This window comes from Tursiops truncatus, chromosome 8, assembly GCF_011762595.2.
Source record: "Tursiops truncatus isolate mTurTru1 chromosome 8, mTurTru1.mat.Y, whole genome shotgun sequence".
NCBI lineage: Eukaryota > Metazoa > Chordata > Mammalia > Artiodactyla > Delphinidae > Tursiops > Tursiops truncatus.
The window spans coordinates 14,461,514-14,475,417 of NC_047041.1; the positions used below are offsets into that span (position 1 = coordinate 14,461,514).

Sequence of the window (13,904 nt, forward strand, 5' to 3'; positions counted from 1 at the left end):
TTGTGGTAGACTTCAAAACCTCAGGCTTTACCTCTCCAGAGCTGCACTGCCCTGCAATTTGAAAGCCAACAAAGAGGCTCAAGTTTCCTTAACTCCTTTTCTTTCAGGCTCCTGGAGCTGAACTCTTTGGACCTACATACCAGAAAAGCTCTTTTATCCTATCACCATTTGAAATGTTTCCCCAGCATTTCCGACCTAGAAGCTGACAAAGGAGCTAAACATTCTGTGTTCAGAAACACTCTTCCCAGGACACTCACGCTGGGACACCGCTGATCTTCACTTGGGGAGCCCCTGTTTTCTCAGTTCTAATGGGGACTGATTTTTGCTGTTGTTTACCTTTCTTTGCTCCATCATCATGACATCTTTCTCCTGCTGCTTTTCTCTCCTCTTTTGCTTTTCTTCTTCTTCCGTAATCTGCCTCTCTCTTGGTGGAATTTTCTCTTTGCTTCCCTCTTTATGCTGTTTTATTTTTTCTAGTTAGCTTGCCCCTTCCTCCCCGTCCTGGAAACTTCTTTGTTCCAGGGTTTCACTAGGAGACTTTATGAATCACTAAAGAGTTTCTAGATTGCTAATCCAGGCATGAGGGCAATTTGTTTCTTCTGTTCTAGGTTCTGGTCAAGCCTACTTCTTAACTGTGTGTGTAATCTTCATCCCCCTCCTACTGCTGTTTCCACGCTGCTTCATTAACCTGTAACAATTACCCATCGTCCTTCCAGACAAGGAGGCACCTTTGCTCATTTAAAGTCCTCAACGCTTTAGATTTCTCAGACAGATGGCTGCCCCCAAAATGGCAGATAAAATCAGAGCTACAAAAAAGTTATTAGGAAAAACTTTTCCTTGAGAGTCCTCTGTCTGATTGTTCACATTAGCTATTATTTTGTGGAAAGAGAACTAGATTTAAGAGTCAAAAAAGGGGACTTAAGACTCTGCATTTCCATTGCAGAGGACATGGGTTGGATCCCTCCCTGGCTGGGGAACTAAGATCCCACATGCCGTGCGGCCAAAAAAAAAAAAAAAAGTCAAAAAAGTTCCAGTTCTGCTACCTGTTGGCTGTGCAAATCACTTCTCTGGGCTCTTAGCGTCTTCACTGGTGAAATGGGAATGCCTCACGGCAGTGTTGTGTAGATAAAAGCACTTTGCAAACTGTCTTGAGATAGGCTAAATGAGCTGGGATGATGTCCTGATTCCTCTTTAAATCCTTCAAACGTAAAGGGTCATTAAACACTGAGATTTGTTTTGGTCAGTCTATTTTACGTGGGTCTCGGGGAAAGCTAGCAGCTAGAAAAGGTACGGCAATCCTTGTGGTAACATTTGGCTAAAATTGAGGGTATAAACTGTAGGACTTCTTGAGCACAGAGGGTCCTAAGGAATTCTGATTACTTTGGATTTGGAAACCCAGTTTCCGCTGCTGTGGCCCAAGGGAGGTGCTTTGATAAGTGGAATCACTGCAGGTAGGTTCAGCATTCACTTCTCAGACGAGCCTGAAACCTGTTTTTAAAAAAACGTGTGTGTGTGGGCCAGAACCAAAGCAGCCTGGGACATTTCAGACGGGCACCACCTCCTCTGGCTGTTTTCAAGGCCATCCAGAGGCCAGGGTCCAGATAAACTGAAAAGTTAAGACAGGACTGCATGGGACTTTCTACAGGCGCGCTTGTAGCACAGAGGGTGGGAGGGAGGAAAGGAAGGAGGGAAGGAGGGCGTTGGGAGCTGAGGCCCCACCTTTCACTCCAGCACCGGCAGAGCAGGAATGACTCACAGGCACGGGTGCTCAGGTTCCCATAGGTGAGGGACTGACTCCCCTCTCCGGAAAAACGCAGTGCGCTTTCCTCCTGGAGTGGCCTTGGCGGGGTGCTGGAACGCTCCGTCTGCCCGGTCTGGTCTCTGGGGCCAGGGCTGGGTTTCCCTCATGTATGGCAAGAGCCCTACGCGTGCTGTGCTTTTTCTCCTCGGCATACAGCTCACAGGTAAGAGCTCGCGGGCTTCTCTGAGCCTACCTCCTTCACTGCCTACCCTATAAAGTTAGCTAATTGTTGAAGAAGTTGCAAGAGCTTTGGAGCTCTTTGGAGCCTGAGCCACAGTTGCATTTCATTTTAGTTTTGACTTTAGTGAAACTGAAGTGGTGGGTTGTTTGGGGGGAGTTGCTTTTGGAAAAACAGGTTTAGGTGTGTTCTCAGGTGCCAGTGATTCAGGCACAGAGAGAGTTTTCTAATCTCAGGTTACACACCATTTTTTGTGGTTACTCTCAACCTCCCACTGCTGGCAGAACCTAGCACTTCGATTTCTGTGTGTGGGTCTTGCCTGGGGCTCTCGGCAGCACTGGGAAAGCTGAGATTGTTAAGGAGAGAGACCCACTGGGGCTTTGTAACTGCCCCAACATGCACATTCTAAATGTAAATATCATGCTAAAAAAATGTCATGTGGTATAAAGGTGCCAGTGGCGCAGGCAAGCTAAACTGTCTGGGACTGATTAACTCAGTTTCTGCAGAAGACTAGGAACAGTGTGAAATTCACACAACAAGGACACTTTCTGGAAAACTTACCTGCTAGGGGACCATCAGACACATAACATACAATGCTTAATCTGAATACATGTCTAATTCATGTTCTGATTAGTTCTGATGGTTTGTTTCTGCTTTCAATTTTATTTGCCGATGTTTGTAGTTTGCTTACAGCAGTGTTGAAGTGGGTACCATGAGGCTAGGGTATCATGCTTTGGAGAAAGCGAGAGCGCTGTGTGGTATTTGTAGTTGTTTAAGGAATGGGAGGGTGAAGGTTGCATGTAGGTAGGAGTATGCAGACTCTGGGTGAAGTGAGTTTGAGTGAGAGCTGAGGCATCTCAGTTCTGTTTGATGCCCTACTCATACTTTTATTTTGGTAGTGTCAGCAGAAATTCTCTTAATACACATCTCTTGTTAACCCTTCCTTTCCCTTTTTTTCATTGCAGCTCTTTGGCCAATAGCAGCTGTGGAAATTTACACTCCCCGTGTGCTGGAGGCTGTCAATGGGACTGATGTTCGGTTAAAATGCACTTTCTCCAGCTTTGCCCCTGTGGGTGATGCTCTAACAGTGACCTGGAATTTCCGTCCTCGAGATGGGGGCCCTGAGCAGTTTGTAAGTAAGGGTCCCTTTGTTAGGAAAAGAAGCCAGTCCATTTCTCCTTGCCCTTCCTGTATTTTTCTTAGCAACAAGCACAGGGTAAAGCTGGGAAACAAATCAACAGACAGAACTGAGAGGCTGGCGAAGGGGAAAGCAAGAGGTTCTTGCAGGAGAGCTGCAGATGGGGCAGTCAGGCTTGCTGGCATTTCTCTTCGGGTCCTGCCATCTCAGCCTCCCTTCCCAGGTACCAGATAAGACCTTTGGCCATTTCTCCTCTCTAGGTTTTCTACTACCATGTGGATCCTTTCAGACCCATGAGTGGGCGTTTCAAGGACCGGGTGGTCTGGGATGGGAACCCTGAGCGGTACGATGTCTCCATCCTCCTCTGGAAGCTACAGTTTGATGATAATGGGACATACACCTGCCAGGTGAAGAACCCACCTGATGTTGATGGGCTGATAGGGGAGATCCAGCTCAGCGTTGTGCAAACTGGTAGGTGATGCAGAGAAAAATCGTTTTGGAAAGCGTGAGAGCTTGTAGAAAAGAGAGGGGCAAACTTTTGTGATGGCTGAAAGAGTAGAGAGGGACCAACCCTTTGGATCTGGAAACTGCAGAGGGAGAGTGAAGAGTCCTGGGGTAAAAAAGAGGAAGGCTTTGTTTGGCTGTGGAAAGAAACAGAAAATAAAGGGACCTAAGGAATCTGTTACAAAAATGGCATTGAGATCGTGAAAGGGAGAGGAAGCAACCCTCCGATAAAAGGCTAACACAATAGGTCCATTCATTCACTCATTTATTCACAAGGTACTATTGAGTACCTACTCTACATCAGGCACTGTCCAAAGTTCTTGACATGTACTATCTCATTTAATTCTCGCAACCACTGTTGGAGGCAGATCCCAATAAGGGTAGTTATTGTTTATTGAACACTTCCCATGTGCTAGGGGATTTACATATCATATCTAATCTTTACATATCATATCATTTTATTGTGCTCTTAGTGTGCTCCCCCCCCCCACCCATTTTACTAATGAGGAAACCAATGCTCATAGAGGTTAAGTCACTTGTCTAAAGTCATGGAGCTCATAAATGGAGTCACTCAGAACTCAAACCCAAGCATCTCTGTCTCCAAAATTGTGCTCCAAACTAAGGCCCTGTATTGCCTGCAGTTCTGTAAAGGACAACCTGGAAAACTGCCAGACAACAAAAAGCAAAGACCATAAAGCTTACAAGTTGTAAATTTGTGTTTGAGTCACTGCTAGTTTACCAGCTGTAAATAACTTTTCTTTTTCTCCTGTAAAGTGAGAATAATATGGCAAAAATTATGGTGAGGATAAAATGAAGTAATGAAAATACTTCTTGAATTGTACTGAATTGTACTGAATTGTACTGAATTGTACTGAAAATTATAATAATTACCATATATTGAAACTTTAGTATGTGCAGGCACAGCGTGGAACAATTTACATGAGCGATTTTAGATTTTATAAGAACTCAAGAAGTGAATATTGTTGTCTCCATTTTACACATTGAAGAAACTGAGGCTCAAAGAAGTTAATTACCCCAAATCACACAGGACCTGGTATTTTTTTTTCTTTTTTTTTAGGACCTGGTACTTTAACCTAGCTGTCTCTGCTGTATGCTCTTAACCAACACACAACATTACTACCCAAAACGTAAAAGCCTCTACAGTGGTATCATTTCCTCCTTTCATTCCTAGTATCATCCTTCAAGGCCCTATCAATAGAGAGCTGTATGATCTTGGAGAAGTCATTTGAGTATTGAAAGAAGTAATGTAATGTCTTTGGCTCTCAGTTTCTTATCCTGCAAAATGAACAGGTAGATAAGAACACATGGTTCTTCAACATATTGGGATCACTACTCTTAGAGAACCTAATGAATGCCATAACCCCTGTTTACCACAACAATGTACACACACAATATGACATGGATTCTGTGGGCTTGTGCCCTGCCCACCCCCCATCTTCCTTCATAGACTCCAGGCTGGGAACCCCTGGGCTAGATATTCTCTAATGTCTTTTCTGGCTCTGAGGGTTCATTGAAATTTAAGTCAGAAATCAAGGTAAAAATTAAGAGACCCAGGCTTCACAGACTCTAGCCTGGTTTAGGGACCCTTCCCTTTGGGTTCTCTCTTGCATCATATATCCACTAGACTATAGTTACTGATTTACTTGTCTATCTTTCCAGTGGGCATGAGTTCCTTGAAGGTAATGTCTCTTTTGGCTTTGTATTTCCATCAGAGTCCCTGGAACATAATAGGCCCTTAATAAGCCTGAATAAATGACTGACTGCATGACAGAGGAGAGAAGGATTCGGGGAGAAATAGTTTAGACACTGGATTCGATTAGGTCAGCAATAACTTTACCCCACTAGGTAGATCAACTGGCCAAGTGGTTCTCAAACTTTTAGCATGCATCAGAATCATCTGGAGGACAAATTAAAACAGATTGCTGGGTGCCCCCTGTAATTCATTAGGCCTGGGGTGGGGCCTGATAGAACTCGCATTTCAAAGTTTTCAAGTAATTCTGTAGCTGCTACTCCTAGAACCAAAGTTTGAGAACCACTAAAGTAGTCTGTATGCTTTTCCTACTTTTTTTTTTTTGGCCACACCACGCAGCATATGGGATCTTAGTTCTCCAACCAGGGACTGAAACTGCATCCCCTGCATTGGAAACACGGAGTCTTAATCACTGGACTGCCAGGGAAATCCCTGTATGGCTTTTCTACTGCTACTAGACTTTACAAAATTAATATCGTAGAAGAAAGGAAGATTTCATTTAAAGATGAAAATACACCCTTAAATGATTCCATTTAAGGAATAATATCTTGGGACTTTCCTGGTGGTGCAGTGGTTAAGAATCCGCCTGCCAATGCAGGGGACACTGGTTTGAGCCCTGGTCCAGGAAGATCCCACATGCCGTGGAGCAACTAAGCCCGTGCGCCACAACTACTGAGCCTGTGCTCTAGAGCCCGTGAGCCACAACTACTGAGCCCGTGTGCCACAACTACTGAAGCCCACGCACCTAGAGCCCGTGCTCCGCGACAAGAGAAGCCACCGCAATGAGAAGTCTGTGCACGGCAACAAAGAACAGGCCCCGCTTGCCGCAACTAGAGAAAGCCCGCACACAGCAACAAAGGCGCAATGCAGCCAAAAATAAATAAATAAAATAAATAAATTTATTTTTTAAAAAAAGGATGAATATCTTTAGATTTCATTATAGTCGTCCTCTTTTCAGAACCCCAACTTGATCTTTTCTCCTTACAGTACGCTTCTCTGAGATCCACTTCCTGGCCCTGGCCATTGGCTCCGCCTGTGCACTGATGGTCATAATAGTAATTGTGGTGGTCCTCTTCCAGCATTTCCGGAAAAAGCGACGGGCTGAAAGAGCTCATAAAGTGGTGGAGATAAAATCGTAAGGCTGGGCAGTTCTGGGAAAGTCTTCTTTTAACACTGTTTTATGGCAACTCTTGGTATTTTATAGTGGGGCTAAATAATTATTGGACAGATGTTCTTCCTCTTGAGTTAATCTTACATAACAGAATTCAAATTCACAGGATGGATAAATTAGGGTGTGAATTAGTAACTTTAGCTTTTTTTAAATTGAAGTGTAGTTGATTTACAATGTTGTGTTAGTTTAAGGTGTACAGTAAAGTGATTTATATATATATATATGTATGTATTCTTTTTCAGATTCTTTTCCCTTATAGGTTAATACAAAATATTGAATATAGTTCTCTGTGCTATACAGTAGGTCCTTGTTGGTTCTCTATTTTATATATTATAGCGTGTATATGTTAATCCCAATCTCCTAATTTATCCCTCCCCACTCTTTCAAACAAACAAACCGTAAATTTGTTTTCTATGTCTGTGGGTCTAGTAACTTTAGTTTCTTAATTTTATAGAAGATTTTATTATAAGCTTTCTTTACTATGCAGGATTTGATATTATAAAAATTTACTTATATAAAGCTTTTCTAGGATATTCCCCACTTTAAAAAAAATTAATTAATTAATATTTGGCTGCGTTGGGTCTTTGTTGCTGCACACGGGCTTTCTCTAGTTGCGGCGAGGGGGGCTACTCTTCGTTGCGGTGCGCGGGCTTCTCACTGCGGTGGCTCCTCTTTGTTGCGGAGCACGGGCTCTAGGCGCACGGGCTTCAGTAGTTGTGTCAGGTGGGCTCAGTAGTTGTGGCTCTCGGGTTCTAGAGCGCAGGCTCAGTAGTTGTGGCACACTGGCTTAGTTGCTCTGTGGCATGTGGGATCTTCCCGGACCAGGGCTTGAACCCTTGTCCCCTGGCGGATTCTTAACCACTGCGCCACCAGGGAAGTCCTGGATATTCTTCACTTTTAATGTAAAGCATACATTTCTAAGAACCACTGGGCTGTCAGCAGGGGCTCTATGAATTAGTGCCTAGCAAAGTCAGCCATGCTGATATAAGGTGCATAATATATTTTTTTATTGAGATAAAATTTACATATAATAGAATTCATTATTTAATGTTCACAAAGTTGTGTAACCATCACCACTAATTCCAGAATATTTTCATCACCTCCACAAAAGAAACTCCATACCCTTTAGCCACCACTCCCTATTTTCCTCCCTCACCTGCCCCTGACAACTACTAATCTGCTTTCTGTCTCTATGGATTTGCCTGTTCTGGCCATGTCATATAAAGGGGATCATACAATATGTGACCTTTTACGTCCGGTTTCTTATTTATTTATTTATTTATTTATGGCTGTGCTGGGTCTTCGTTGCTGCGCGCGGGCTTTCTCTAGTTGCGGCGAGCAGGGGCTACTCCTCATTGCGCTGAGCGGGCTTCTCATTGCCGTGGCTCCTCTTTGTAGCAGAGCAGGGGCTCTAGGCGCACAGGATTCAGTAGTTGTGGCTCACGGGCTCTAGAGCACAGGATCAGTAGTTGTGGCGCACTGGCTCATTTGCTCCGCGGCATGTGGGATCTTCCCGGACCAGGGCTTGAACCCGTGTCCCCTGCATTGGCAGGCGGATTCTTAACCACTTTACCACCAGGGAAGCCCTGTCTGGCTTCTTTGACTTAGTATAATGCTTTCAAAGTTCATCTATGTTATAGTACTTCATTCTTCCTGTGTCTGCATAATATTCCATTGTATGCATATACCACATTTTGTTCATCCATTCAGTTGATGCACATTTAGGTTTTCCCCACTTTTTGGCTATTTCGATTAATGCTACTATGAACATTCATCTACAAGTTTCATGGGCATATGTTTTCAATTCTCCCGTGTATATAACTAGGAGTGGAATTACTGGGATATGTAGTAACTCTGTGTTACCTTCTAGAGGAATTGCTAGACAGTTTTCCAAAACAGCTGCACCATTTTATATTCCCACCAGCAATGTATGAGGGTGCCAGTTTGTCTACATCCTCAACAGCACTTGTATTGTCTGTCCTTTTGATTATAGTCATCTAGTGGGTGTGAAGTGGTATCTCATTGAAGTTTTCATTTGCATTTTCCTAATGATGCTGAGCATCTTTCCATGTGTTTATTGGCTATTTAAATATCTAATTTGGAGATGCACCTATTCAAATATTTTGCCCACTTTAAATTTAGGTTATTTGTCTTTTTATTGTTAAGTTTTAAGAGTTTTTTTTTTTTTTTTTTTTTTGCGGTATGCGGGCCTCTCACTGTTGTGGCCTCTCCCGTTGTGGAGCACAGGCTCCGGACGCGCAGGCTCAGCAGCCATGGCTCACGGGCCCAGCTGCTCCGCGGCATGTGGGATCTTCCCAGACCAAGGCACGAACCTGTGTCCCCTGCATTGGCAGGCGGACTCTCAACCACTGTGCCACCAGGGAAGCCCTACGAGTTTTTCAAAATATATTTTGGAGTAAACAAAAGCGTCTTATTATATATAGGATTTGCAATTATTTTCTCCCCTTCTGTGGGTTGCCTTTACACTATCTTGATTAGTGTCCTTTAAATTTTGAAGAAGTCCAATTTATCTTTTTTTTCTTTTGTTGCTTGTTTTGTTGGTGTCATATCTAAGAAACCACTCTCTAATCCAAGGTCAAAAAGATTTATGCCTATGTTTTCTTCTAAGAGTTTTACAGTTTAGTTCTTACATTTAGGTCTTTGATTCATTTTGAATCAATTCTTGTATATGGTGTGAAGTAGGAGTTCAAATTTATTCTTTTGCAGTTGTAAATTTTCAGCTGTCCCAGCACCATTTGTTTCTTTTCCTCAAGAAATATTTACTAAATAGAATTGATTTTTAAGGAGACTAATGAACCCAACTCTGAGTTGGTTTGGATAGAATACGATCAATAAAGTTGACTTCTAGGTCACTCTTTTTTTGTTTTTGTTTGTTTTATTTTTTATTTTATGCTTTTCTTTTTTGAATAGGAAGTAGAATTAGAGGTAGAATAGTAATGGTAAACTAAGGTGTCTGCTTTAAACCTGGAGTTCCAAAATAATATTGTCTTCTAGAAATATTCTGAAAAGTGTCTAAGTTCAGATACCCAGGGTCATCTGGAGGTATGAGTATTATTAGATAGCGCTAATAGGTTTAGTGCTCTGTAAGCTTGGATCTACTCCCAGGTGCATACAATTCTTCCCCAAATTTGGCGGAATATATCACACCTGAACCTTTGTAGGATTTGCCTCCCTTGCTTCTTGCCTTTTTCCCCTGACATTGGTTTCTGCTTCTATGTTACAGAAAAGAAGAAGAAAAGCTCAACCAAGAAAAAAAGGTTTCTGTTTATTTAGAAGACACAGACTAACATTATTATATGGTAAGGTTCACAAATGGGTTCATTTCTTTCCTTAGCTTTTTTTGGCTGCATTGGGTCTTCGTTGCTGTGCATGGGCTTTCTCTAGTTGCGGTGAGCAGGGCCTACTCTTCCTCGCGGTGCGCGGGTTTCTCATTGCAGTGGCTTCTCTTATTGTGGAGCACGGGCTCTAAGGCAAGGGCTTCAGTAGTTGCAGGTCGTGGGCCCTAGAGCACATGGGCTTCATACGTTGCAACACGTGAGCTCAGTAGTTGTGGCTCTCAGGCTGTAGAGCGCAGGCTCGGTAGTTGTGGCTCACAGGCTTAGTTGCTCCGCGGCATGTGTGATCTTCTTGGACCAGGGATCAAACCCGTGTCCCCTGCATTGGCAGGCAGATTCTTAACCACTGTGCCACCAGGGGAGTCCCTCCTTAGCTTTCTTATATGGCTCATTTCTACTGTGGATCTCCCAGATTATATGATATGTGTTTCCTGTATGAAATTAGAGGAGTTGGGCAGAGAGATAAAAGGCTTCTCTTGTGTTATTGATGGCTTCCCCTTTGAGTGTGTTTTGTGCAAAGGATAGGAAGCTAGACCCTACTACCAGCAAAGCTGAGAGAATTCTATGATTATTTGAGGCTTTGGGGTTATATTTACCACCATAAAGAATAATAAATTAACTTTCAACATGTAAATAAATTTTTTTAAATGAAAGAATATCTGCTTTTATTCTTTTGTTTTATTGTAACCTAATCATGGCATTTAAGAGAGTGACTCAATAGATATGCTTGACATTTTGACAGGAGAACTTCTGTATTATTTGGAATTGATTTCTACTACTCTCATTTAGTTATTGGGACTATGAATCCAATTTTAGTGGTGTTTAGTTTTGTTTTTCCAGTTTATAGGTTTATTAGGCTTAAAAGGTAGGATGATTTATTTTTCATATGATCACAATTTCTTCTATTCTCTGAAGTAGGTCCACTATTATTATTTGCAAAAAGAGCCACATTTTTATAGCCTAAAGCTCCAGTGAAATTTCTCAAGGATTTATAAAATAGAATATGGAGAAAAATGGTTCTATTGTAAACCTAGAAAAAAAATCTGGTGTCAGAGAGATTTTTACCAAGGGCTATACTTAAAATCAAGCAGATTTTCTAATAAGCCAGAGTCATGGAAAATAAAGATGGAGCCTGTTTAAGATTGAAAAAAATTTAAGGATTCCAAAAAAGAGGGGATATATGTATATATATAGCTGATTCACTTTGCTGTACAGCAGAAACTAACACAATATTGTAAAGCAATTATACCCTAATTTAAAAAAAAAGTTTAAAGAAGTAACACAATCAAGTGCAGTGTACAATCCCTGACTGGATGGATACTAATTTGAATAAACTAGTTATAAAAAAGATTTGGGGGGACATTGGGCAAGTCTTAATATGAAAAATTTCAATCTGGACAATAGGGAATTATTGTTAACTTTTATTAGGTATAATAAGGGTATTGTGGTTACACAGGAAGATATCCCTATTATAAAAATGCATATTGGAGTATTTAGGGTTAAAATGTCAGTAATTTGTTTTAAAAACTTTAGCCCCCACCAATATATGTATTTATAGCAAATAAGGCAAAAAAAAAAAAAAACTTTAAAATTAAGTGACAGTGAATTCCATACACTGCCTTCTTTACTTTTCTGTATATTTGATTTTTTTTTTGCGGTACGTGGGCCTCTCACTGTTGTGGCCTCTCCCGTTGCGGAGCACAGGCTCCGGACGCGCAGGCTCAGCAGCCATGGCTCACGGGTCCAGCCGCTCTGTGGCACGTGGGATCTTCCCGGACCGGGGCATGAACCCGTGTCCCCTACATCGGCAGGCGGACTCTCAACCACTGCGCCACCAGGGAAGCCCCTGTATATTTGATTTTGTTTATAATAAAGGGGTTGGGGTGATGGTGGGGGGGGGGAGAGAGAGAGAGAGAGACAGAGAGAGAGAGAGAGAGAGGGAGAGGGAGAGGGAGAGGAATGAATGCATGTGAGTGAGCAGCTATGGATCATCCAAGTGTCCATGCAAGGCAGAGACTATGAATTAAGGACACTGACTCAGAGAAATATGTAATAAGGATCAGGAAATTTCTTTTAAAAGTTAAGTTAGAAGAGGACAAATATACTTACGAATATTTTCCTTCACGATGGAGAATAGATCATATATATATGTATTCATAATGCCAGGTACTCCTATTGCACTCTTGCCATATACATTATCCATTTAAACTTTTGTTTTGTATTTCAGGAAGCTGAAGATTTCCAAGAACAAGAACCCTGAGATAAGTTGGTGTTAATGGAAGCTTTTCTTTGGCTTTTCCAGTTGTGACCTGTCTTCCAACCAGCTCTGCAGTATATAACCACCTAGACAAGCAACGTTCCTCTGGTGCCAGCATAGGGCCCTTCTTGAGCAGATACCAGCAGACTCACACACAGCCCTGTTACTAAGGTTTTATTTAATTTCAGAGTACAAATATTGTATTTTTTTCAAATGCTCATTAGCTTTTATATACTAGGAAGCTACATTTTTGCCCTTAAACACTCCTTGTGGATTATGATTTGTATACATATCTATTGGCATCAAATGGGATAAAAGTCCACTTGTGTGTCATAAGATTTCCTTTAATATATTAGTTTCCTTAGAGCAGCACTCTTGCTACTAAAGTTAACATGTTTACTCTTTCCTTCTCACACTCTCAATTAAAAGGTGAGCTGATTCTCCCAACTGTTTTTGATTGATTAACAGAAAATTCTAAATTCAACCTGTTAAAGAACAGTTTGATTTTTATGGCTCTCCTTAAGTATGGGACACATCTTATTTTATTGAATTTCTTTCAATACCCTAGATGGCAGGTTTTTGTTTTTGTTTGTTTTTGGTCAATTGATCCAAGGTTTACAGTAGTACAAGTCTAAACCACAGAGTAACTAGGGAAGGTTACAGAAGTGCTAGTAGATTGACAAAGGCCACCTCAAGATGAATTGCTTGTCACCTTTTTTCTCTGCTGTGACAAGCAATCAACAGCTCAGATCTTTCATGAGCAGTGAATGACTGTTTAGCTTACTATAGTTTTTCCCCCAATTCAATTATTTATAACAACAGAGCAAAATCTATGCTTATTTGTAGACTGGAATCATTAAGCAGTTAAATGGAGTTTCTGAAGGAGTATATTACAATTAAAAAATTTAGGGCTAGTGAAAAAAATCACCCTAAATGATAATAATTTTGTATGGTGTTATACAAAGCTCTGAGAACTGGAAGACATTAAATTTTTTTCTTTTATTTATTTTTTAATTCAGTTGCTTATTTGGGGGGAGGATTTGGTTTGGGGGCAAAGAAATACCAAAACTAACAGAATGTAACCAACTTTTTTTTTTTTCTCTTATACTAGTAGATAAAACAAACTTTATAAGTGGGTCATGGAAAGAAGAGTGCTTTTCAAGAAGTGTCTAGTCTCCCAGTGTCTTTCCAAACTTAAGCTACTGCAGCACTTATTTAAAGAATAGAAAACATCTAAATGTTTAGGAACCTCTCCCCCTACCGCCTGCCCCCCATGTTTACAGCTTGATATTTTCAGTTTTCACCAACTAGGTTGAAGATATTATTTCTTTTAAAACTGGAATTTCCAAATAGTTTATCTGTATTTAAAGGTGATGAGCTTTGATATTTTTTCCAACACTAAAAAAAAAACCTGGTATAATTTACATGTGAACCTTGATTCGAAATGCATTCCATACCTGTCTCATTTTGCCTTTTATACTGTCTAAAAAAGTACAGTTTCAGTACCCAGTTTTGAAAGTAAAAATTGGATTTAAAGTCTATATTACCTTTCACATTTTCTATTTTTCTCTATAATTCAACCTTTGAAAATATAGTAATTGGGCATTTCTTCAAACAGATGGCCTGGGTGATGTTCCATAAATGTAAAGAGGTAGTTAAAAACTCATGGAAGGTGTTTCCAGCAAAACTTGTAGCTTTTGTGTCTTGGCTAAATATTCAAGGGTTAAT

At 41.1% G+C, this 13,904-nt stretch overlaps 1 protein-coding gene across 1 annotated transcript; it reads left to right on the forward strand.

The window, feature by feature from the left end:
• The first annotated feature begins 1,733 nt into the window (after positions 1–1,733).
• On the forward strand, positions 1,734–13,178 carry MPZL2 (myelin protein zero like 2). The gene is made up of 6 exons (XM_004330637.4): positions 1,734–1,964; positions 2,945–3,111; positions 3,378–3,588; positions 6,380–6,527; positions 9,808–9,883; positions 12,147–13,178. Exons 1-5 carry the CDS (start codon positions 1,907–1,909, stop codon positions 9,869–9,871), a joined length of 648 nt encoding a protein of 215 aa, XP_004330685.1. The 5' UTR covers positions 1,734–1,906; the 3' UTR covers positions 9,872–9,883; positions 12,147–13,178.
• Positions 13,179–13,904: the final 726 nt, after the last annotated feature.

Excerpts from the sequence above, each read along its gene's own strand:
- MPZL2 (XM_004330637.4), top strand. The coding sequence starts at position 1,907 with ATGTATGGCAAGAGCCCTACGCGTGCTGTGCTTTTTCTCCTCGGCATA. Across the intron at positions 3,589-6,379 it reads GCTCAGCGTTGTGCAAACTG|TACGCTTCTCTGAGATCCAC; the intron begins GTAGGTGATGCA and ends TTCTCCTTACAG. Across the intron at positions 6,528-9,807 it reads AAAGTGGTGGAGATAAAATC|AAAAGAAGAAGAAAAGCTCA; the intron begins GTAAGGCTGGGC and ends TCTATGTTACAG.